The 24,966-nt window shown below is 45.6% G+C and overlaps 1 protein-coding gene across 3 annotated transcripts in view; it reads right to left on the bottom strand.

The window, feature by feature from the left end:
• Window positions 1-1,589: 1,589 nt before the first annotated feature.
• The window catches only part of CNIH2 (cornichon family AMPA receptor auxiliary protein 2), a 53,793-nt gene continuing 30,416 nt past the window's right edge, over window positions 1,590-24,966 (bottom strand). The window contains exons 3-7 of one of the 3 annotated variants that reach the window (XM_061606172.1): window positions 18,845-18,892; window positions 15,850-15,962; window positions 13,381-13,524; window positions 9,047-9,062; window positions 1,590-2,100 (exon numbers count right to left, since the gene is read on the bottom strand). In XM_061606172.1, the coding sequence (XP_061462156.1) occupies window positions 2,083-2,100; window positions 9,047-9,062; window positions 13,381-13,524; window positions 15,850-15,962; window positions 18,845-18,892 (339 nt within the window). In that variant the 3' untranslated portion in view covers window positions 1,590-2,082. The other 2 variants (XM_061606171.1, XM_061606173.1) reach the window with 2 other exon arrangements.

Genomic DNA, 24,966 nt, shown 5'->3' with positions numbered 1-24,966 from the left:
GCTTCTCTGGGAGGAAGGGCAGGGTATAAATCGAATAAATGAGCACTGTATTTCCCTCCAATTAACGCTACCTGTCATATTCTTCTCCATCTAAGGTCCTCCAGCTCCCATCATCCCTGACCATTGGGCATGATGGTTGGGGCTGATGGGAGATTTGAATCTAAAATCAGCTAGAGGGCCGCAGGTCTAGTGTAAGTTTTTCCTCATAATTGTATTTCCTGATTCAACAGGCCTATACTGCTCCTGTCTTTTTTTTAAGTTTGTTACCATTTTTAATGGCCATCCTTTCAGTTGTGAACTGACGTCATGCTAGTTGTCTCACCTGGCTTGTGTTGCCAACAGACCCTGTCTGCGTTGCATGGTTATCCCTGCACCGTTGCCTTGTTTCAAAACGGTGTCCCTTGTGCTGAGGATGTGTTGTCACTTTCATCCTATTCTGCCTTGGGAACCTCAGGTTGGATGGTGGAGGCGAGTGCTCATTCATGGTCCATACCTCAGTGGCACAGGATCTTCTTTGCATGCAGAAGGTCCCCTGGTTCCAATCCCCAATAGCATCTCAAGGTAGGGCTGGGAGAGACTCCCTCTCTGAAACCCTGGAGGGCCTCTGCCAGTCAGTGTAGACAATACTGAGCTAGATGGACCAATAGCCTGACTTGGTATAAGGCAGCTTCCTAGGTGTAGCAATGCGTATCTTAAGCCCTTGTATACCTTACAAGCCCAAAGGCCCTGCTTTGTCTTCAAGGGTTCTTAGATGTCTGTGTATGCCTACACACTCCTTTTGAGATTGCGTAATTCATAAAACTGTGATGTCAGGATTTATGTCTGAACCCTTTGCACAAAATACGCACAGCACCTTTCTTCCTGGCCTCTGTGGCTCCTTTCTGTTCTGAACTCCCACAGCTGCATCTTTTGCATCTCAGGTGCCAGGTTCTCTGAGGCAGAAATTCACATGCCTTTAATTTTTGATTTAGTGCAGCGGTTGTTTGTCAAATCCAGGAGCACAGAAAGGAATGGAGGGGGGCCTTGCTTGCCCAGGCAGCGACGGCACGTTTGCAGCGCTGCAAATGAAGTGGGGCGCAGGGGGCAGAGCAAGAGGCGCTGCAGGCAGTGAGGGGAAATGGCTCAAGGCAAGAGAATGGGCTACGTTTAGCCTTCAGAACGGAAGGTTAAGGAACGAGGAGGGAAAGTGTAGAAGGCTGGATGGTTGGGGATGATGACTGCCTTCCAACGCTTCAAATTTAAATTTTGCAACTGGAGATCTGCATACATGTGTGGATGTGGTTGGTTGTGTGTGTAATAGTTTGTCTGTGTCCCGTCTCTCCCTCTCGCAGACACCCAATCACACTACTGTCACACACTATTCCTGCAGAAAACACATACGCACTCCTCCCGCCCCCACATACAACATTCTCAGACGCAGTCTAACAGCTGGCCCAGAATGAGCTGGGTTTTGCAGGAAAATGCCGGACAGACAGCAGCCCAGGACTCTTTGGACAGAGCTGATGCTGAAGCTCTAACCAGGACCTTTACAAGCTAGACCTGCGGAGCTATCGCTTTTTTGCCAGAGGCCACAGAATACACTCTCAAAATCAAATGCATGTTTTCCTTTATTTGGGAAACAATCTTCCAGTCAACAAACGCATAAAATGACCAGTCTCTGACACATAAAACACTTTGCTGTTTAAGAACAGGCTGAGGATCCATCGGGTCCCAGTATGACAGGTCTGCTCCTTCAAAAATGCAGTGCTGCTCCCCATTAAATCTTCAATTGTTGTTTAATGCCAAGCCTCTAGAACTAACAGAAAACCAAATCCTTTCCCCTCTGTTCCAAAGGCAGAGAAGTGGGTCGTTGTGCACAAGAGGCCCCAGGTGCAAGCTTATTGTAGCTACAGGACAGCAGGTGTTTGTGTGTGGAACTACGGGACTAATTTGGCCCTGGAGCAAAGTATCAGGGTTCTATGAGGGAGAAAGAGAAAAGAAGGGACTCACCTGGGTGAATAAAACTGATTTGTGCATTGTCTCAAATCAAGCAGAGGTTTCTGTGCTGCTGTAGAAAGGAACAGCCTGGAGGCAGGAATGTTTCTAGGTTGGCTGGCTTCTCTGGGGAGGAAAATTCTGTTGGACTCTCATTTTCCAAGACAGCAGTGTTGATATTTCAAGAGGAATCCAGCTGCAAAGAGCTCGCAGTCCTTGGGATACATCTGTGTGTTGCTCAGGCACAAACATAAACAGCCTCTAATGCCCCACAGCAGGGATGAGGGAAACTTGCAGCCCTCCAAATGATGTTGGACTACAACTCCCACCAAGTGGTGGCTGGTGGGGCAGTGGAATCCACTCCGTTTTTTAGTCTGAACTTTCAAGGAGATGTCCAAGTACCCCACCCCTGTCCTACACGGTCTTAAATTATTCCAACTGTTCTTCAGTTGGCAGGAAACTGTCCTTCCTGTCAGTTTCCCATAGGCAGCTGGTTACTCACTGGGAAATAAGTTGCTGGACGAAATAGAGAAGGTCTTTCGGTCTGGCCCAGCAGGGCTCCTCTTATACATCAGGAGTGGGGAACCGTTGGCATTGTTGGTGGACTACGGTTCCCATGCTGGCTGGGCCTGATGGGAGTTGTAGTCCCACAACATCTGGAGGGACAGAGGTCCCTCACCCACGTCCTGTATGCTTGGCATCCTTTCCCAATACTCGCTCTCTGTAGTGCCAGCCTTTCCCTCTGTTCTTTTCTTCCAAATCACTTCTCAAAACTTTCCCTAGTAAGCCTCTGCCTTCACTTCCTTAAATCTTTTCCCCAAATGAAATAAATCTCAAGAACATTGCTCAGTGATAAGAGTGCTGCTTTGCCTGCAGAGAAAGAGAGCAGGACTGAACTCGGGTCCTGCCTGTAGGCTTCCCATTTGGACATCTGGCTGGCTGCTGTGAGAAGAATGTGTGCCTAGATGGGCCCCCTTTGGCCTGATGCAGCTTCAGGACTCCTCTTTGTGTCCCAAGATGCATCTCTAATTAAAAGGATCTCAGGTAGCAGGTGAGGGGACCAAATCTGCCTGAGGCTGAATTGGAACGGACAAGACCCCGTTCAGCCCTCCCGATGCTACCCTGCCGCATTGCACTGTGGGTGAAAAATAAGGGAGCAGCAACCTGGCTTTGAGGGAAACGTCTCCCCCTTGACAAGCGGTCTGCTCTTGCTAAGGTGCTGAAAACTGCAGGGATGGTCCAGAATGCAAGTATCACATAGAGCTGGGAAAGAGAGCTGCTTTCCCTTGCAGGGGAGGCCCTTCAAAGGATGGGGGGGGGGGACTTCCCAGGAGGATCCCTACGCCTGTGCAGCCTCTGAGACGAGCTCCGTCTTGGATGAAACTTATCCAGTTTAAATTCAGTCAGAAGGCTCTTTTCTGACTGGGAATAATTTCTTCCGGTTAAAGAAGAAACGTGAGATTTCCCACATAGCTTTGTTTTGATTGTTGGAGTCTGGAATTCGTCAGAATTGTCTGTCTTCCAGCAGCTCAGACAGAGCGAGGATTTTTATGCTAGCTCAGCTGGATAAGTGACCCGTTTTTTTTTATACGGATTAACAGGCAAACATCCTCCTGTCTACATTCATCATTTTCTTATCTATACAGCTAAAGAGATTTGTCAAAGTAACAGCAATTGAGATAACCTAGGTGAGGTAAGACTTTCCTTTTTTTATTTACGGAACTAAGGGGGAAGAAAATATAAATAGCTTATCTTTTTTTTTTATTGCAAAAAGCTGACATGGAAAATAGCATTTTAAAGATTACAACGGACGAGAGATTTCTGATTGGAAGAGATAAGAAATCTTTTTGATTTATGGCTGGGACTATTTTTCCTGATCTACTTTTTTTTTGACGAATCTGCTCATTCTCTCTGCTACTAGCTATTTCGACGCTGTGAACTAAAGCCGTTCTTACACTTCCGGGCAGATAAGAGATAAGGGCTGTCTAGCGTGTGACGTTAGTTTGTTGGAAAGATTAACTCCTTTGTAACTGGTTAAAGAAATAAGCTGCTCTTTGTTTGGGACATTGAAAATTGAAGGAGTTTTGTTCCTTTGGCTTTAAGAATGACAATTAAGAAGATCATGGATGTACAAGAAGGGACTTTATCTCTAGACATGTTTCAGAAAATAATGAATGGGATTAACTCAATAAAACAAGAACTGAGAAATAATAGACAAGCATGGAGAATTGAATTTCACGAAATGAGACAGGAGCTGAAAGAAACTCAGGATTCTATGAGAAAGGAGAATAAAGATAGATCTGGAAAACAAAAAAAGGATGAAAGAGAAATTAAAGGCAAGGTTCAAACTATGGAGATTGGCTTAATTATGGACATGAAAAAAGATTTGGATTTCCTGGCTGTGATGGATCCTGGAGACAAATATTACAGTTTGGAATTCAGCGCTGTCCCTGAAGGAATTGAAGAGATTGGAGATAAAGATATTATCGGTTCAAAAAAATTCTTGGACTGGAAGGATTTGATGGAACTTGAAATGGAGAAAGTTAACAGAATTAATCCCTGTTTTGTGTCAATGGAAAAACCTTCAAGAGATGTACTAGTGTATCATGTGGAAAAGAGGAACAGAGATGCGGCTTTGCAACAATACTTCAGTGATACGTTTGGATTTGATGGCAAGAAAATATCTGTGATGGAGGAAATTCCTATCAGACTTTTATTATATGACTATGACAGCAAGATTTTTGGGTGCGTAAAGATGGAAGATGGACCCAATATGGATAATGACAGAAGAGCGATTTAAAATTACTGGACTTAGTAGATTTGATGAGTTGGATTAATTGGCATGTTTATTTAAAAAAAAATTGATTGACATATATCTCAAGGATTGGAAACTTCTCTTTGACTTTTTGTGGAAGATTAAAATGATATGATGTTAATGAGATTTGAAACCAACTAAGATAACCGTTGGAGGAAGGTGATTTTATAATTAAGAGATAGGTTTGTTATATATTATAGATTTATAGCTGAACTATGACAAATCGGAAGTCAATATTCTTTCTTTTATATATATATATATATATATATTTCTTTTTGTATTGTACTAGTTATTGATTTGTGTTGTTTTCTTTTTGTATTGTTTTGGTTTTGAAAATTGGAATAAAAATTAATTGAAAAAAAAAAAAACACAAAGGATGGGGGGGGGGACGACGACAGGCAAAGCCATGACACAGCAGGGATGGGGAACTCCCATCCGCCTTGCTCACTGGTTTTCCATCCTAGATATAGCAGCTAGTTGTTGTCATGCTGTGTAGTTGCTGCTGCTACTACACACAAGAGCAGGTCTTTTCCTGGTCAGTTGGCAAACCCCTTAGAGGAGGAAAGTGCCGTCAGCATAACGCTCTCTCTCCCCACCCCAAAACTGCATATATCAGGATAGTGGGACTATTCAACAGCCAGAGTCAATTTTCTTAAAATTTATTTCCAACAGAATTTCTTTACACAACCGTCCCCTAGGGAGTGGGGGAGGCCATCATTTTTTTTTAAAAAAAGAGCACAAGGAAGGAGAGGAGAGGGACATGGGAATCAATAGTACTAGGGTGAGGTGATAGTTCCCCACCACCTCAAATCCTTTAGGATTGGGATTTCCAGATTTTATTTCCTATTTGTTTTTGTTTTGACTACCTACAAGCAGGATGGATTCAGACAATCACATTTCTCGCCTAACAAGCTGGGATGTGCAGTCAAGCAAGATAATCCAAACAAAAGAAGTTGTCAGAGGGTTATCACACACACACACACACACACAACCCCTGAATGAGGCTCCAAGATAGGGTGGTCATTTATTGACCTCTCCTCCTAAACCAGCTTGAACCAGAAAGGCTAAGAAGTGATAACGCCTGTCTGAAGATCAAGCAACTATTAAAAATGACAGGAACAAGCCAGGCTGGGTTTTGCTATTGGTAAGTTGGCAACCCCTGGCTTAAAACTTAGGTTCAAGACTGTTATAAATTACGCTGGCAGGAGCCTCTGAAAATGCACAGAGTGCCATTATGCGATCACAGCCTTCTCTCTTTCGTACATGTACACTTCTATGTGGGAGCAAATGGACACGGGTAGCAGATCAGCAGTCACAACTCCCATTTTTATACATGGATTTAAAAGTGTGTCCCCATACCTACTGACCTTCTCAAGCGTTAAGATCTGCAGAGGGGGCTCTCCTGGTACTTCTGCCACCCTCAGAAATGTGGGAAACGGCATCCCAGAAGAGGATTTTCCCTGTGGCAGCTCCTTAAATTGTCAAACTCCCTCCCCACAGAGGTGTATCAAGCATCTTCATAGTCTAGGTTTTGCTGTATTCTGAAGACATGCACATCTTTACCCTGGCCTTTGACAGTTAAAGGTGTTTTGTTCTGTGGGACCCACTTCTTGTGCTGAATTTAAACTACTCTGTTCCACTTGGAATAGTTTTATTTGTTTTATAATTTTAATGGTAGTAGTAGTAATAATAATATAAATAAATAATATAAAAATAAATAGATAAGATGGTGCCTAGCAGTAGCTCAGGGCTGAGCAACATACCATGCCACACCCAACTTTGGTTCTGCTATTCCTGCCTCTCAAGAATAGTGATTGCAAATATCATTACTTGTTTGAAGAAGAAATTTTCTATTTCATATGTATCTGTGTGTTTACACACACACACACACTATTATGTACATATATGTGTGTGTGTGTTAGATTAAGGGGTCAGAGTAAGAATGACCATGTTCAGACCTCAATCCAGAGAAAATTATTTGTCTGTAAATCCCAATAATTTCAGTGGGACTTAAGCATGTCTTTATTAGATTTTTTAGTTTGGTAGAAAAACAGCTTTAAGGACTATGGTATTAAAAACAAAAAGAAAGCCTGATTTAAATTATACTTGGTGAAAGATACTGATATTTTACAAAAATAATATCTGGATTTACAATTCCTTTGGAGAATAGACACCCATGTCCCAGATTTTGGGATTCCCTACTGAGAGAGACTTGTTGATAGCTTTCCATCAAAAGGCAAAATCGTTTGTTTTTTACTTAAACAAATGCTGGGCGTGCTCAGCTTATTTTTCTCGGCTGCTCAGTGTTTTAATCTTGTTTTTTCTAAAAAAAAAACTGGCCTCCATTTTTTATCTGCCGATTTTAATCTGATATCACTCACTCGTTTTGTGGATTAGTCATTCTTTACTGTGGATTTTCTTATTTGTTAGCCACCTTGGACAATTTTTTAAGGTAAAGTGGAGGATGATCACAATAAACCGCCCTGGGCTCCTACTGGGAGAAAACGCGGGGTATAAATCCAATAAATAAATAAAAATGTAAAAGCCTTGTTAAATTCTGATGCTGAAATTGATTTTCAGTTCAAGATGCAGTGAGAACGTCTAGGAACATAGGAAGTCAGATCACTGACTCATCTTAGCTCAATGCTATCTACACTGACTGGCAGCTGCTCTCCATGGTCTCAGACAGGGGTCATTCCCAGCCCTATTTGGAGATGCCGTTGGGGGTTGAACACAGGGCCTTCTGCATGGTAGCGCTGAGCTGCAGCCCTTTCTAGCTCATATGGGCCTAGTCCGTGTGGGCTTCTAAAAGCCTCAGATGGCTTTTAGAAAAGGGACGAGGCACATTTCTGAAGGGGATGGGTGGGAATGGGTGTTAGCCATGACAGGCAATGGAGCCTCCCTGTTCAGAAGCCTTTAGCAGACACTGAGGACAATCATCCAGGGAAGGCACTTGATGTTCCAGCCCTGCTCATGAGTTCCTCAGAAAACATCTGGCTAGGCACAGCTGGAAAGAAGATGCTGGATTGGATTTACTTGGGGCCTAATCCCTTGCTCTTCCTTCTGGATTTATTAACATCTGCCTTTTGAGGTGAGGTGGGGGTTGTTCTACAAAAAAGTCTTTAAAAAGTGATAAGCCTCCATTAAAACAAGGTCTGACTCCTATGAAAGGGCGGGCCACACTTGAAGCTTCTCACTTCCAGAAAATCTGGGAGTTGTATAAAAAAATAATGGAAAAGATAGGCTTGTGCGTTACCATGACAACAGAGTGCCTCCATGACTTACAGCATCTCTTCTCCATCTGACAACATTCATCAATTCAGAAGAAGAAAAATACGTTACCCATAGATTGATAATAGTTCTGGGGTTTTGTTGGGTTTTTTTGGGGGGGGGAGGAAAAATGGGGATAGAGTTTCCCCATTGGACCCCCTCCCCGAATCTTCTCTGCTAGCATTTGTGACTTACAAAATGGCTGCCAAACTTGCACTTTGTAATCATGATTTGTCTTACAGCTCTTCTTCCCTCCTACCTTTTGAGGTTTTGGAGAATTTGTTATCATCTCTATGCCCACATTTTAAAAAAGGGTCTTGGTCGTCATCTTGAGGCTCCCCCCCAGGGACTGAGCCGGGAAAGGGGGGGTTGCAACACACACGTGACCTCTCCCCAGATTTTTCTTTTTAAAAATCCCACAGCAGTAGCAGAACAAACGAACTTCCCCTGCCCAGCAACACGCCCTCCTAGAGCTGGAGTCAAAGACAACTGCAGAGACCCTAAGTTTTGTTTTACACAAAGACCCCCAGACCCCAATACTGTCCGGACCCCTCGCCCACCACTCAAACCCAGCGGAAGCCCTCAAGGAGTCCTTTGCAAGAAACGCACGGGGGATGTCCGTGGGCGGAGAGAGAGAGCCGCACAGGCTTTCTTTTCCAAAAACACAAGAGCCGGTGGGCGTTATTCCTTGGGGACTGGGATGGGGGTGGCGGAGGTGGAACGGCAGCCAGCTGGCCCTCCCCGAAAAATCTGATTTGAGGCAGTAGAGTATCATCGTCCAAGGCAGTCAGGAAAGGCCAGTCTTCCAGCGTTATTGGCTTCAGACATGGGGGGTCAGGGGGGGCCTCAGGCCTGTCGTGGGTCCATCCCACCCTGCCAGTCTTGGCACGCAACGTCATAGTTCAGGTGGGGCGGGCGCCCTAGAGGAGTGCTGGGGGCCACCTGAAGGATCCCCCGCCCTTCACACGGGCACTGTTAGAAACTCACCAACGTATAAACCATACTGGATGTCAGGGAGGACGGAGGGGGAAGGAGAGAGAGAGAGAGAGAGAGGGAGGAAGACAGAAAGAAGTAAAGAAGCCGTCACCAGAGTAAAGTCATGACTAGGGCTACATCGACACCATACATTTATCCCACTTTTATTTCACTTTAAACTGCTTCCCCCAAAGAATCCTGGGAAGGGTAGTTTGTGAAAGGTTCTGAGAGCTGTTAGAAGATTCTTGGCCTCCCTCATAGAGCTATAATTGTCAAGTCAATTCCTCTTGCCAGGGGATTCTAGGAACTGTCGTTCCATGAAGGAACCTGAGGTTTCCTAACAACTCTCAGTACCTGTCACAAACTACCCTTCCCCTTTGGGGGAAGCCATAACTGTTTAAAGTGGAATAAATGTAGGATGTGAATGTGGCCTAATACAGCAAAGATTGGTAAGATTTTCTCCCTTTCATAACAACAGAAACTGAGGTCCAAACTCTATGTTAATACGCAGTGTGGACCTACCTCACTCCCAGTTTATATTTATTAATTAAAACAGAGCTGGGCAACATTTTTCAACCTGAGGGCTGCATTCTCTTCTAGGAAACCTTCTGAGGGCCGCATGCCTGTGGTGGGTGGGGCCAGAGGCAAAAGCCAGTGGAGCAACAAATCTGTATTTTGTCTTTATACAGTACACCCCTCTCTAGTCTCCATCTAGGGAGGCAAGAGGGATGATCAGAGTTCAAGGACGCAGCCCAGCCGGGCAAAAACACTCAAGGAGGAGGGTGCAAAGCAGGGCCAGGAAGTGGTGTGGCTGGGGGCCAAACAGAGATGTTGGGAGGGCCGCATTTGGTCCCCATGAATGTTTTTTATCTTTCCTCTCCCCTGTGCAATTAACTGGAACTAAACATCACTCCACCTTTTCCCCCCATTCAAGTGCAAACTCGCAAAGAAAAAAGTCTAATTACTTGTGGAAAGTACAAAATGCTGCCAGATAGTCAGCTTTTTTCTACTTGGAAGAGAGCTGGTCCTCCCCCTTGGCCATCACTTTCCAACAAGGATCAACATAGGTGTTGGTGGGTGAATAATGCTCTGGGGGAAGCAGTAGTAAATTGTGTTACAATTTGTCCCTTGGTCGTCTAAGAGGGGAAATGATAGAGCTAGGCTGAGAAGTCTATCGTCTTATCTTTTCCAGCCACTGGCCATGCTGGCTGGGGCTGATGGGGATGAGAGTTCAACAACATCTTGTGATAGGTGGTTATAAAATTATACACGGAGCAGAGAAAGTGAATAGAGAAGGGTTTTCCTGCCCCTCCCATCCTCAAATATACTGGAACTGGAGATCATCTTATTAAACAGGAAACGGGGGAGGGGGATTCATGGCAGACAAGTTGTCTTTTGCACAATGCTTAATTAACCTATCGAATTTGCTGATACTTAAGAACCTAAGAAGCGCCTGCTGGATCAGGCCAGTGACCCATCTAGTCCAGCAGCCTGTTCTCACAGTGGCCAACCAGATGCCCCTGGGAAGCCTGCAAGCAAGGCCTGAGTGCAAAAGCACTCTCCCCTCCTGCAGTTTCCAACAACTGGTGTTCAGAAGCATGACGCCTCTGACTATGGAGGCAGAGCAGAGCCGCTGTGGCCAGCAGCAATTAATAGCCTCATACTCCATGAATTTGTCTCATCTTCTTTTAAAGCCCTCCAAGTTGCTGGCCATCGCTGCCTCTCGTGGGAGCGAATTCCATAGTTTAACTATGCGCAGTGTGAAGAAGGACTTTCTTTTGTCTGTCCTGAATCTTCCAACATTCAGCTTCATTGGATGTCCACGTGTTCTAGTGTTCTGAGAGAGGGAGAAAAACTTTTCTCTATCTGCTTTCTCCAGGCCATGCACAATGTTATACACTTGCATCATGTCATCTCTTACTCGCCTTTTCTCTAAATGATGTAATAGGATGATGGCTGTTGGCTTACGGGGCTTTTAAAGGAGAATAAGGTTATCAATAGCTATTAGACATAAAATGGAAAGTCAAGGTTCAGAGGCAGTCTACCACTAAATCCCAGCTACTGGGGGAAGGACTGCTGCTGAGCCTCCTTGAGGCATAGAGTTGACCACTGCCCGCCCCCCAGTTGCCTCCTTCTGATTTATTCACAACTGAACTGGCAATACCACAATACAAGCAGGGACGTATGAAATGATGTTAAACTTCTGGCTAAAAATTATCTTTAGTGAGCCTCGCTGTCCTCTTTGGGTAGCCTCTGAACCTTGGAAAGAGTTTGTTCCATCCCTAGTGGTGAAGTTAGGCTTTTCTGAACCATACCTAAAATGTTTGGGGGTGGAGCTGGCTAAAAAGGCTTTTGAAGCAGAGGTTGTCTGACATATCCCTGCAAATGGACAGAGCAACTGCATCAATTTCTAAAATAGTGTTAAGAACTTCCTTTGTGTAAGAACTTCCTTTACTCTCCTTTGGGGCTACCTTCATATTTTAAGGATCTGCAGAGAAACTGAGAGATAGGAGCACTTTTACTAAAGCCCAGTTAAATCTGATGCCTTCACAGCTGTTTCAGAAGGAAGGTTCAAGTATATGCCACATTCTGAGCATACTTGTTTCTTGTGGTTGAATCCAGGTTGAAGACTCTGTAGCTATTATTATAAACTGTCCTTTATATAATGTGTTGAGAGAATAATACTTAGAACAAATTTTAGGGGCAGATGGGGAGAAGTCTATTTATTGCAGGAGCAGCCAATGTGATGCCCTCCAGAGGTTGCTGGACTACAACTCCCATGATCCCTCGCCACTGGCCATTTTGGTTGGGGATGATGGGAGTTGGAGTCCAACCACATCTGGAGGCCATCATGTTGGATATCCCTGATCTATGGGGGGACAAGTTTAAATATACAACTGTGAATTCTGGACATTTTCTATCTGCAGTAACTGATGAGAGGAGAAAATTCTTAGGAGAGAATTGTGTGCCTTGTCAGGGGAGATTCAGAATTTTAAATGTGTTTTATTCATTTAAGTTTTACGTATTTATATCCAGGTTTGCAAAACTTCATCATCTCATCTTATTTTACATTTTTTAATATTTCATTTAAATATTTGTTAAAAGAGGAACAATATTTCCATTTTAAAAGGGGCAGATTATGATCTGCCATGGAAATTCAGCATGTTAAATTTATGTTGTAGCTTATTTGGGTCTTCACCTTGTGTTAACTTTCATGCTGTTATAGAACTTCTGTTTTGCAATGGTCTGATGGCTACATACAAGCAAACGAATCTGAATCTGGTTGGCCACTGTGGGAGAGAGGATGCGCGGCTATCCTTGGGAATGGGCAGGAAGCTCCAGCTGGTGCAAAATGCTGCGGCTAGACTGTTGATGGGGACAGACTATTGCCAGCACATAATTCCAGCGCTTAAAGGCTTGCCCTGGCTGCCCATATGCTACTGGGCCAAGTTCAAGGTTCTTGTATTAATTTACAAGGCCTTTAACAACTTGGGTTCAGGGACCTCTTGTATCCCTGCCCAATCACTGAGATCTTCAGGGGAATTTCTGTTAGTGGTCCCCTGTAGCTCAGATGCACAGCTTGAATTAGATGCACAGGTTGGATTCCTGCATTGAGCAGGGGGTTACACTCGTGCCTTATAGGCCTCTTCCATGATTCTATGAATCCACCAGGAGCTGTGCGTCCAGTACTGTGGGTCAAATCCTGTGGAACTCCCTCCCGACTGAGATCAGACAGGCCCTCTCCCTGCTGAACTTCAGACACTTAACAAAGACTTTCCTATTTCAGCAGGCATTTTAAGGTAGTTTTCTGTTTCTATGATGACTTTTAATTGTTCTAATTTGCATTTTTAAAAAAAGTACACTGCTTAGAAATTCTGAATATTAAGCAGTGTATAAATACTTGAAATAAATAGATGAACTTTGGGTCTGATTCACCAAGGCTCTTCTTACATTCTTATCTGCAGAGCTGGGCATAGCATGCATACAACTACAAATGCCCTGAAGTCTGAATGTTGGGAAGATGTAGCTGCCTAGGAAACGATGCACTACCTGGCAGATGGGGCTTCAGAGGCCAACACCCACCTGCCCTGCCAGATCCCTCCCTCCAAAAGAAAAACAAACAAACCAATAAAACAGAACAGTTATGCATTCCCCATGCAAAATCATCATTGACTGAAAAGGCCAGAAATGGTATATGCCCTCCTTTCTAAAGACTGTGCCCATCATGGTGCTTTAAACATCCTTCATGAAGCAGACTGTTATTCCGCATAGAAGATCTGCACCCCCACTTCCCCTTTCCAAAGACAACTGCTACCTAGAACCAGAGCTGCCCATGCAAAGCTCACCTGTACAGGTAATAGAAGAACGACAACAGGTAAAAAGCCAGTTTGCACCATGACTCTTTCTGGCAATAGTTTAAGATATCGGCATTCATGATGGAGACGGCTTCGTACATCACCTCTGAGCCATCTGCCGGGCGGTGGAAGTACCTGGAGGGACAGGAGAAGAAACAAGTGGATGAAAGATTCCAGGAGGAGATGTTCCAAGCCTACACCCTAAATGTTGTTTGTTGTTGTTTTAAAGCAGGGTTGCTTTAAATTAAGTAACTGAAAACATCCTGGCAGACCCCCTCCCCCCAAAAAGGTGTCCTCTGAAGTTGAGCAAGCCATTATCTCATTAGTACATTTACATCCCCCTTTTCCTCCAAGGCTAGGGTGGGGAACCTGTGACCCTCCGGTTGTGGTTGAACGTCACCTCCCATGATTCTGAACCATTGGCCATACTGGCTGGAGCTGATTGGACTTTACTGTTTATTTTATTTACTTACTACATTTGATATCCCACCTTTCCTCCAAGGAGCTCAAGGTGGCGTAAAGGTTTCCCTCTCCCCATTTTACCCTCACAACAACCCTGAGAGGTAGGTGAGGCTGAGAGACAGTGACTTGGCCCTCACGGTCACACCCAGTGCACTTCATGGCTGGGCAGGGATTTTGAACCCTGGTCTCCCATGTCCTAGTCTGACACTCTAACCCAGCCTTTCCCAACCAGTGTGCCTCCAGATGTTGTTGGACCACAATTCCCATCTTTCCTGACCATTGGCAATGCTGGCTGAGGCTGATGGGAGTTGTGGTCCAACAACATCTGGAGGCACACTGGTTGGGAAAGGCTGCTCTAACCACTACACCACACTGTTGAAGTCCAACAACATCTGGAGTGCCACAGGTTACCCTTCCCTGCTCCCTATTTAATCCTCACAACAACTCTGTGAGGTAGGTTAGGCTAAGAGATAGTGACTGGCCCATGACAGTCCCACTGAGCTTCGTAGCTGAGAGGGGATTTGAACTCTGGTCTCCCAGGTCCCAATCCACTACTTTAACCATTACACCACCACAGTCTCTCAACATGCTGCTGTTTTCAATGGTCATAGGACATCATCTTAAAAGAGGCGCACCCCCCCTCTCAGACCAGAGGGAATGCTTCTTCTAAGATGCTGGAAAAAGTTGCACACACCACAGAGAATGTGCCCCTTTCTCCAGAAATACCACTTGATACCTATTCAAATATATGCAAGTTCACAATGTAACCCTATATAGTGGTGGCTGACGCCCATTGGGGACTGGTGGGGCGGAAGGCAGGGAGCCCAACAGTAGGCGGAGCCAGAGCCAATGAGAGGCGGAGCCAACTCATCCTGGTTTTGCCCCCATTCTCCTCCTTCCTGCTGAGTCCTACAAGGGCAGCACTGAGACTAAGGAGGAGGAGGAGAGCCAGTGCCACCCCCCTGGACCGGTTGTGAGTAAGAGGGCAGGTGGGGCTGGCTGACGGCAGACTGATCTTAGTGGGGCAAGAGGGACAAATAGTCTGACTTTGTGTAAGGCAGCTTCCCATTTTCACAGACCTGGAAACATGGCATGGTCTAACAATACAATGGAAATGTTTTACTTTTGCTAGCAAAGGACAATCTTTTTCCCCACCTACAAGCTCCTACAAGCATCAATTTCCAGGACTGGAACTGCAAACCCACAGAGATGTACAGGAATAGACTATAATCTAACTATCTTTACTGGATGGTCCCAGTGCAGGGAATATGATGATACCCTAAAGCTATTTATTTATTTTTTGCAAACAGGTTAAGTTTCACAGCTAACACAATTTAAAAACTTGTGTCAGGTTTTATGGGGCTTTTTAAAATTTAATCAAAGCTTCAGTTCAGCATCCAGAATCTGAAGTCCCAGAATCCAAGTGTTATATTTAAAAAATGAATAGCCCAACTTTCTTTTAAAATAGATACACTACATTTGCCTAGCCTCCCGCCAGGCTCATACATCACCACCCTCCCCCCAGCACATGCCACAAAAAGGAGTTTGGAAGCTTTCACTTCCATTTGTAATTAATTGCAGCTTGTTGTGTTGTCTGAATGTGACAAAACTGTGGTTAGCTTTAATTAAGGTTTGTTTTAATAAGCTGACCTCAAGCCATGGTTTCTGAAGCTGGCTTGTTTCAAACACGCTTACGTTAAAAATAACTCCAGTTGAAACATAAGTGAAAGCTTTCAATGTCCCCCTTGAGGCTATGCAATTTTTTTCTACTAGTGTTAAACTGCAGCCCGATGGCCCAAAGTAGGTATTGAGAACCTGTGGTCTTCCCGACGTTGTTGTCTCCAATTCCCATCATCCCTAGCCAGTATGTCCAGTGGTCAGGATGAAAGGAGTTGCAGTCCAGGAACACACAGAGGGCTACAGGCTCCCTATCCCTGCCCTAAATGGCAGCACAGAAATACTGGAATGTGGACAGGGTTAGTTAGGGTTTAGTCTCACCTCCATAAGTGATAGAAAAGCAAGGGGATATTCAGTCCCAACGTCACCCATTCAGCTGCACAGAGAAACATCAGGCAGAAAAGGCCATGGATGGAATATTCAGGAACCACGAGCTGCAAGAGAAACCCTCAGGGTTTATTTATATAGCCCTTTTTGGCACTCAATGAGGCTTACGACAATTAATACAAACATTAAAACAGCCTCCCCAAACCTGGTGTCCTAGTATGCTGTGGGGCTACAACTCCCATCAGTCCCCAGCAAGCATGGCCAATGGTAAGGGGGTAATGGGAGTTGCAGTTCAAACTATTTGCAGAGCTCCAGGTTGGGGAAGGCTGCATTAAACAATAACAATGCTCTCCACAACATCCAAAAACAAATCCAGGTCCTTCAGACAGAGGTCACCTTCAGACAGGGAATGGGAACGTAGGGCACATGGCCACCCTACTTTTGCTATGGATCTGGTAGCTGCGTAAGATGCCTAATAGATCAGGTAGTGAGGCATGTATGGGAAGCCGCCCTGTTCACCACCCTGAGAGCTATTCTGCTAAGGGCGGTATATAAATTGAAATAATTAAAAAAAAAAAAAAAGCCAAAATCAACATTTTGCTTTATTTCCTTGGTTTAATCAGTTTTGTCCTTAGTGTTAATATAAATCTAACTTTGTGCATAAAGTAAACTGGTAAGTTCTGACTTGGGGGAGATTCTAACTGTTGTTATCTCGTGTCGATGCCTCTGTCTTCTCTGCCACATCACGGATAAAAGTGTATCCTTCAAAGTAGGGGTGGGGGAATCTTTGGCCCTCCGGATGTTGCTGAACTACAACTCCCGTCAGCCCTGCCAAGCATGGCCAGTAGCCAGGGATGATGGGAGTTGTAGTTCAGCACCATCCAGAGGGCCAAAGGTTTCCCCGCACCTGCTCTAAAGGGAGTTGAGTTGAGTAGTTAAAGATCCAAAGCCGGCACCCCAGATTGCTCTCTCAGTCCAGGCAACTACCACTCCCACATAATACGTAGCAATCTTATGGCTCTTTAACCAAGCATGCGATGGCTCTATTTGTTCTTGCTAAAAACAGAGGAGTGGGTCCCCAAATATGAATAACGAAGGACACAAGTCACAAGAACTCATGTGGCAATGAAATAATATCAAAAGCGTTGACCAGCAGCAGCAGCAGCAGCAGCAGCAGCAGCAGCAGCAGCAGCAGCAGCAGCAGCAGCAGCAGCAGCAGCAGCAATACTCACTCCTTACCTACGATTTAAAAATTCTTCGCTTTTGAATTACAGTTCTTGGAGTAACAACCTTTTAGGTTGAAGTCAAGTGACTAAGTGTGTGCAGAAGAATCACAACTAACAGGAATTGCATGTTCTTGAAAGAAAGAAAATGGAAGCAGTAAGGGGATTAATGGCTGCCACTCATGAATAATTTCCTGATTTGATTCTGAAGAAGCATGAAGTGCGATATAATCCTGGAGATCCCACCATTATTATCTACATCGTTTGGAGTACTTCATCATCTCTTATATAGCAGCTACAGCTTAGAGAATTTGTATTTTGCAATTTTGTATTTTACTCGCATATGTTTACAAGCGTAAATCATCATCGTTTTTGATATTATTTCGTCACTTGGGTTCCTGTGGCTTCGTCATTCATTACTCTATTGTCCTTGCCTGCATCTTAAATTAGGACACATTTAAGTCTCAACAAGTCTCAACAGAGAGCTTCGGCTATGGGGCGGTATATAAATGTAATAAATAAATTAATATAAATAAATAAATAAATAAATAAGTGGGACCTGTAACTAAATGTTGCAGTATGGAATGCTTCCTGTTCAGGATCCCAGTCACTCCATTTTATTCTCTCTCCTCCAGTTTTTTCCCTCAGAAGTCAGCATTCTGTGGTCACTGAGCATGCTCAGTCTTCACTGGACTATTTTTGGGGCTCCTTTCCCCCTCACTCTTTAAGGCAATCTTCCTAACTTTTTTGTTTGGTACTTCTGCAAAGTTCTTGGATCCTCCCAAGTCTGCTGATAACCTCCTTGTGCGTAGATGAGTCCATTTTGGACACATACACAATGGCACACACACCTGGAGCATCATTAATATAGGGAACGATAGTAAAGCTGGAGTAACTGGCCACTCGTCTAATATGGCTCCCGAAGTGAGCCCCTGGGGTGCTAGGACAAGGGTTCTATGAAGGATCCCAAGGTGGGGACGGAGGTGAAATTTGATTCAGTTCACATTTCAAGGCAAATCTACCTAATCAGCACTTTCCACTACAATATGTGAACCAAAACAGCTGCCGTCCTCCAAAATTCGCAATCTCCGGATTTTGCAATGCAGTTCCCTTGCAAGTAAGTACAAGTAATTTTCATTTTGGTCAAAGCCCAGCAAATGTAAAAGAAAGAACATCAGAAATGCAGTATACAGAAAACAGAAGCAAAAACAACAACAACGGCACTGATAGTAATATATACACACCTCAGGAAAAAAACATCATCATAAAACATTAAAATAATCACATTATCATCCCTCTCTGAGAAGCAAGAGCGCAGCTGCACAGATACTAGCCACCTTAATTGTAACCTGTGGGTTCTGGTCGACCAGCAGTTCTCTAGCCAAGTAATGACTGCAAAAATGCATATACTAGGCTGAAGTGTGCATAAAAACACATTAATGAAAATAAGATAGAAAATGTATTATGTTAGGGGACAAGGTAAGTATTAGGGAAAAGACACTTTGTAAAAAAAATGTGCACATTAGGCAAAACTGCATACATGAATAGAAATATTAGGAGACATTTGCACTAAATGCTGATGAATTTTTATGAGGTTTTATTTTTTTTAAAAATTGCAAACTGGCATGAAAATGTGGAGGAATGGATTTAGGACTGAAAAAAAAGAGAAACTAAGAGCAAGTGAAATTAAGGCCAGGGACATGACGATCATATGGTCTTCAAGAGAGAAGGATACCCAACAAAAGAAGGAGACAAAAGGCACTCACCTTTCTCAAGAGGCAACAGATGCGCTCAATGTTTTTCAACCTCTCTCTCTATGTAGAAATACAAAAATAAAATAAAATAAACAAGAGTCAAACCGCTAGGGCAGTGAGTGGGTAAGATGCAGGGAGGCGGAGGAGACAGTGGCTGTAGACCAGTGAAGATAATGAGGGAACTCATGTTAAATACCTCTGCAGGCCCGGCACCAGCAGATGCCAGGTAGGGCACGGGCTCGAGGGCCTCCAGGGCTCAGAAGGGCCCTGGCAGGGTGGACCTCCCACTCTGCATTCCGTGCCGGCATGCCACACATCATTATTTGCGGCGCATGTCAATCCCTTACCCCAGGCTACAATTCGCACCCTATGACCCAACATTGGCATGGATTGCGGAGCTCCACCCTCCCAGACAACACCCCCACAATGAAACCGGCACAGGCTTAAATAGGCCCAGCCACCCTGTCTCCTATGTTGCCACATCAGTGTGAAAAGCCGTGTGCATTCAGCATGCTAGCACATATTTAAGCCCATGCCAGCTGCATGGGGGTGGGGTGTCTCCACACTCAAGAGAATTGAGTTCATAATTAGTATATAGCAGGGGTGGGGAACCTATGACCCGCCAGATGTCGCTGGACTACAACTCCCATCTTCCCTGACCATTTGCCGTGCTGAAGGGAGTTGGAACCCAACAAACATTTGGAGGGCCATGGGCTCCCTTACCTTGTTTTATACTTCCATAAATAAATGCATTTATACGATTCCTAATTGGTTGAGGCATGATTGGTCTAGGACAGGAGTGGGCAACCTGTGGCCCTCCAGACTACATCTCCCACCATCCCTGACCATTGGCCATGCTGGTTGAGACTGATGATGGGAGTTGGACTGCAACATCCTCTAGAGAGCCAAGGGTTTTCCAACTCTGGTATTTAGGATAGATCCCCCCCCCACACACATTCGCTTCATGGAAGATATTTAATAATATAAATATAAATAAGCAAGCGTCAATGGTGATTTAAATAAACCCTTATGCTCTGCCCTGAACTGTGACCTTCAGCAAATCATCTCCATCTCAGCCTCACATTCACATAGGCTTTCTCTCATTTCCTTTTGTATTTTGTCTTGAAAAATGTGAGCAATTTGGGAGCAGTGAATGATTCATCCAGTTGCTTTTAAAAAAACCCAAAAACTGCAGGGCGAGAAAACCTGTACCGCCCTCCAGTTGTTGACAGGACTCCAGCAAAAGTGGCTAGCTGCAGGAAATGTTTTATGCAAAGGAGCATTAAAAATGTGCTCCCACTCACCTTCATTCTGAAATGGTACAGTCCAATCTACCCCCCCCCCCCAAATTCTTACCACCTCCATCTCCCTCCCCAGGTTCTGTTGCATACGCAGACTGGCAACATCTGAGGCAACATCTGAACCTGGGGCTTCCTGGCTAACCGTTCAGTCTCTTCACGTCTTATGCTATTATTTACTCTGTAATTTTGCATAGCATTAACCCTGTAAAGAACAGTGTATTTCGAGGACACTGTACAAGTAAATAATAACAATAAGCCTAGTATTATTAATTATTACTGTTGTTGCCATGATTATTATTTATTATTGTTATTAACAAGGGGGCACCGAGACAAAGTGCTGCTACGTGGAGAGCTCCCGTGCAGGGTTACAAACGGGGAGCTGGCCCCACCGTTAGGCAAAGTGACGGCTCCCCCAGGCGACAGATGCTGAGGGGAGGAGAGAGCTGTGGATGCCACGCGTGGCCTGCCCTGCACCCCCTACGCTAGCCTGTCGCCCTGAGGTCCCGTGGAGGATGCCGTCCCATTGGCAGTGTTGAAACGAGATTCAACTGCGAGCCCAGCCATATCCTGTACGTGGAATGGATGAGGGGGCTCCGTCCCACCCTTTGCCTCAGACAGCAAGATGTCTCGGATTGGTCCTGATAATAAGCCAGCCATGCCCTCTTCCAAGATACTCCATGCCGTTCTCCTCCCTCTCTGGTCTTCTGACCTCCCCCCTCCAACAGTCTGTCAGCATTCCCTGCATACTGAGCAAGCTCAGCCCTCATTGGCTGTTTCAGGGAGAGGTCGAGCACCCGCTTTGCATGCAGAAGGCGGCCCCAGGTTCAATCCCCAATGGCATTTCCAGGCAGGGCTAGAAATGTGAAGGCCCAAGAAAAAAAAATGGAAAAATTCAGGAAAAGAATCCCCCCCCGTTTTTTTCTGGAAAACAAATCCTGGAAAACTCCCACCCCCAATTCTACACCTTTTTTTCCTGGGCCTTCACATCTCCAGGTAAGGCTTGGAATGCCAGAAATCCTGGCGAGCTGCTGCCAGTCAGTGTAGACAACACTGAGCTAGATGGGGCTATGGCTTGACTCAGGATAAGGCAGCTTCCCATGTTAATGTTGCAGCAGAATGTGCTATCTGCTTTGGGGATGGGCCATCGCCCAATGGCAGAGCATCTGCTTTGCAAATGGCATCCCCAGGTAGGGTCTGAAACTCCCTGAGAGCTGCTGCCAGTCAGTGTAGACAGTAATACGCTGGATGGATCAAGATCTGACTCAGGACAAGGCAGCTTCCTGTCCCCTTAGAGGGCTTCATTTCCCCCCCTCGTGTGTGGACGGTGCTTCTTCTGGCTACATTAAAGATCCACTCTTACTAGATTTATATCCCGCCCGTCCTCCCAGTAGGAGCCCAGGGCGGCCTGGAGGACGGAGTTCGCTATTATTACATAGCAGGGGTAGGGGACCTGTTTGAGGCCAATGGCAGCCTTCTGAGGCCTCATGACCATGGTGGGTGGGGCCAGGTCCAAAGGTGGGTGGGGCAACCAGTACAACGCTCGCCTTTGCAGAGTAGGCCATTCCAGGCACACAAAAGCCAGACAGTTCTCTACACACATATCTATCCTCCATCCGGGCAAGCAAGAGACATCATCACAGCTCAAAGGAGGGCAAGATGCGGGACCAGTGAGGTGTGTGACCTAGGGAAGGTCCTGAGGTCCAGGCAGAGTAGCCTGGAGGGCCGCATTTGGCCCCCAGGGGCCTGAGGTTCTCCACTGCTGGCATTTAAGGTTGCATCCAGTGTTAGTCTTACGCCATGTAGCCCCGTTGGAATTAATGGCCATTGCTATCTTCAGAGCAATAATTTCAATGGGGCTCCTTCGAGTTTGACTTAGCTGGCTACAACCCATGGGATTCAATTTTTTTCCTCCTGCCCTTGCTCCAAAAGGAACTTGGGGCACTAGACACGATCCCGGCTTCCACCCCCTTTCATTTAGTCAACACAGGGAATCATAAAGCAGATAGAAAGAGGCTGAGTGGCATGCGTGAAACATTTTTTAAGACCACAGCAGGCATTTCTTTAAATAAATTTTAAAAAGCCGGAGAGCGCAAGGCCAATCTTTTGCTCCCCACACCAGATTGAAAGATGCAAAGGAGACTCCATGCTAGGAAGGAAATTGACAAAGGGCTCCTGAGGCTCTGATCCCACATCCTGGTCCCAGCACAGCAATCTGAACATGGACGTGACTGAGCCGGCACGTAGGGGTGCTTTTCTCAAGTACAAGGCGCCGTGTGATCTGCTGGGTGTGTGGGGAATACATCTGTCAGCGAGCGGGGATAATGAACCGTTCAAAAATCGTACTTATGCAGCGTGCTGGCCCTTATCTGGTTTGCAGCCCCTTAATCCCAAAATTGTATTTTTTAACTAATTGGTGGTAATGGTTTTGTAAGCCCTAGTGGGTGCCCTTCAAATCCTGACCCCACATCATCTGGGAGGTCAAGCATGGCAGCACCACACTAATGTGTCTTCCCTTGCTAATCCGGGGAGCCTCTCCACTCTCCTAGACCTGGAGGAGAGCCCCCATGTTCCAATCTTACCAGTCCACAGCAACAGCTTGGCTTCTGTAGAAAGCCTGCCTAGAAATGGCATCTTCATTTCTCATAGCAAAACTCCTTCACTGTGAGCCCCAGATCTGTGGGGCAGGATTAAATGAGCATGGGGGGGGAAGAAATGTATTTTACAGAGGGTCAGCCATGCTACCGTAAGTTGTTACACCACCTGCTCCAGGCTTGGGTTTTGCGGCGAAGGCCTAGCATACCTTTAAGTGGTGGCTGATGCCCATTAGCGCTGGTGCAGTGGAGGCAGGGAAGTCCACAGTGGGTGGAGCCAGAGGCAATAACAGGTGGAGCCAACTAATTCTAGCTTTTATCCCCATCCTCTTCCTCCCTGCAGAGTTCTACAAGGCCATCGCTGAGACTAAGAAGCTGACATGCCATCCTCTGAAGTGGTTGCAAGTTATTAGTATTATTTACTCTGATTTTTTAATTCATGTCTTTTACCTGTCCTTCACCACAGCATCCCAGGGCAGGTTACAGCAATTTAAAAACAAAGTGTTTAAATCAGTTTCAAAACAGTGACAAGCAAGAAAACAGGATGGGTCCTAATCAGGCGCCACAAAGGCCAGGGTAAAGAGGTGCATCTTCCGTATACGATGGAAACTACAGAATGAAGGTGCCGGATGCATCTCTCTTTGGGGGGGAGGAGAGTTCCACAACTTAGGGGCTGCCACAGAGAAAACACCCTTTCCTGGGCTGCCACTCCCTGAACTTCTGATGGCAGCAGAACTACCAAGAGGGCCCCCTCTGCCAGTCTTAACACCCAAGAACCACCATTGGGTGAAGGCCTAGCAGCCCTGATCTTGGGTTGCTCCCATACCCTTGGGGCTACATCAGGGGTTGGGAACCTCCAGCCTGCAGGCCTAATTATGCTCACCAGGCCTTCCCCATTTGGCCCACAAGGGCCTTTCTGTCTGGCCATGCCCACCCGCCCTTCACATAGCACAACAGGTGTGGGGCAGGTCAAAACCTGGATCAGCCAAAAGGGGAGTTTCAGGCAACACTGATCAGCTGATTGGCGGTGCTTGCAAAGCCCTGCACAAAACAGCTCTTTGAAAGGGGCTTAGCAAGACCCAACAATCCGGTGACTGTCAGTCTTGCTAAAGCCCTTTCAAAGCACTATATTGTGCAGGGCTTTTCAGGCAGCTCTACAAGACCAACAAATCAGCTGATTGTCAGGTCTTGCGGAGCGATTTGAAAAGCACTCTGCAAGACACGTGCACCAGATGTGGTTGTGATGTCAGGTGACTGACAAGTGGGCAGCCCCACCCACCTGCCAAACATGGCCTGCAGAGTGTGTGTGTTAGAGTTAACTATTTCCTCCTCCAGCCAGATCCAGTTCCCATCCCCTTGGATGACATCATGAACTCCCTGCGGAGATCTGAAGGTGGGTAGGGGGACCAGCCTCTGTCTGTGTCGTGCGTTTTTCTCCTGGAATCAAGGTCAAACAAAACTATTTATACTTGCGGGAGGGGAGGGGAGGGGGCAACCCTTGGCACGGTGGCAGCCGTTCCTCCACCTCAAGTGTTTGGGAGCTATCTGGGTCAGCACAGCATTTACGTACTTTTCCCCTCCCCAACTTCTCAAACTGCCCCTTGGTACTAAGCTGTCCCCCATCTTCCGCCTCATGCCTCCATTTTGTCCTGGATTTCACATGCAACGGCGTCTCCTGGCCTGCTAGGAACCTCTGATGGTGCCAATCCAACAAGTGGCGAAAATGGCCTACCGAACCTTTTGTAATAATAATAATAATAATAATAATAATAATAATAATAATAATAATAATAATAAAATTTTATTTCTGAGTCACCTATCTGGCCGGGTTAGCGGCCACTCTAGGCGACGTACACAATAAGATAAAATACAACATATAAAATACACATATAAACCAGGAACCTCGACTATAATTAAGCTAAAAACCACCCATAACTGTAACAAGATAAGACTAGTCCACCCCAGGAAGCCAGTTTTAGAGACTGTTCTTTTACATAACTAGAACCTGATCTGAATGGTCGTAGTTCCCACATCCTATTCCAATCTCTGAGCTGAGTTGTGCCAAGGATGCAGGGGTGGGTAGGCGGCTGTGGCCTTCCAGAAGCTGTTGGGACTACAGCTCCCATTATTCCTGACCACTGCCTGAGCTGGCTGGGGCTGATGGGAATTGGAGTCCAACATACATCTAGAGGACCAAAGGCTTGCCCATCCCTGCTTTGCTACCACCTTGAAGATCTACATT

This window comes from Rhineura floridana, chromosome 22 (assembly GCF_030035675.1).
Source record: "Rhineura floridana isolate rRhiFlo1 chromosome 22, rRhiFlo1.hap2, whole genome shotgun sequence".
NCBI classification, from domain to species: domain Eukaryota; kingdom Metazoa; phylum Chordata; class Lepidosauria; order Squamata; family Rhineuridae; genus Rhineura; species Rhineura floridana.
Note: the sequence above shows the minus strand (reverse complement) of the source record. Positions and strands in the feature narration are given on the sequence as shown.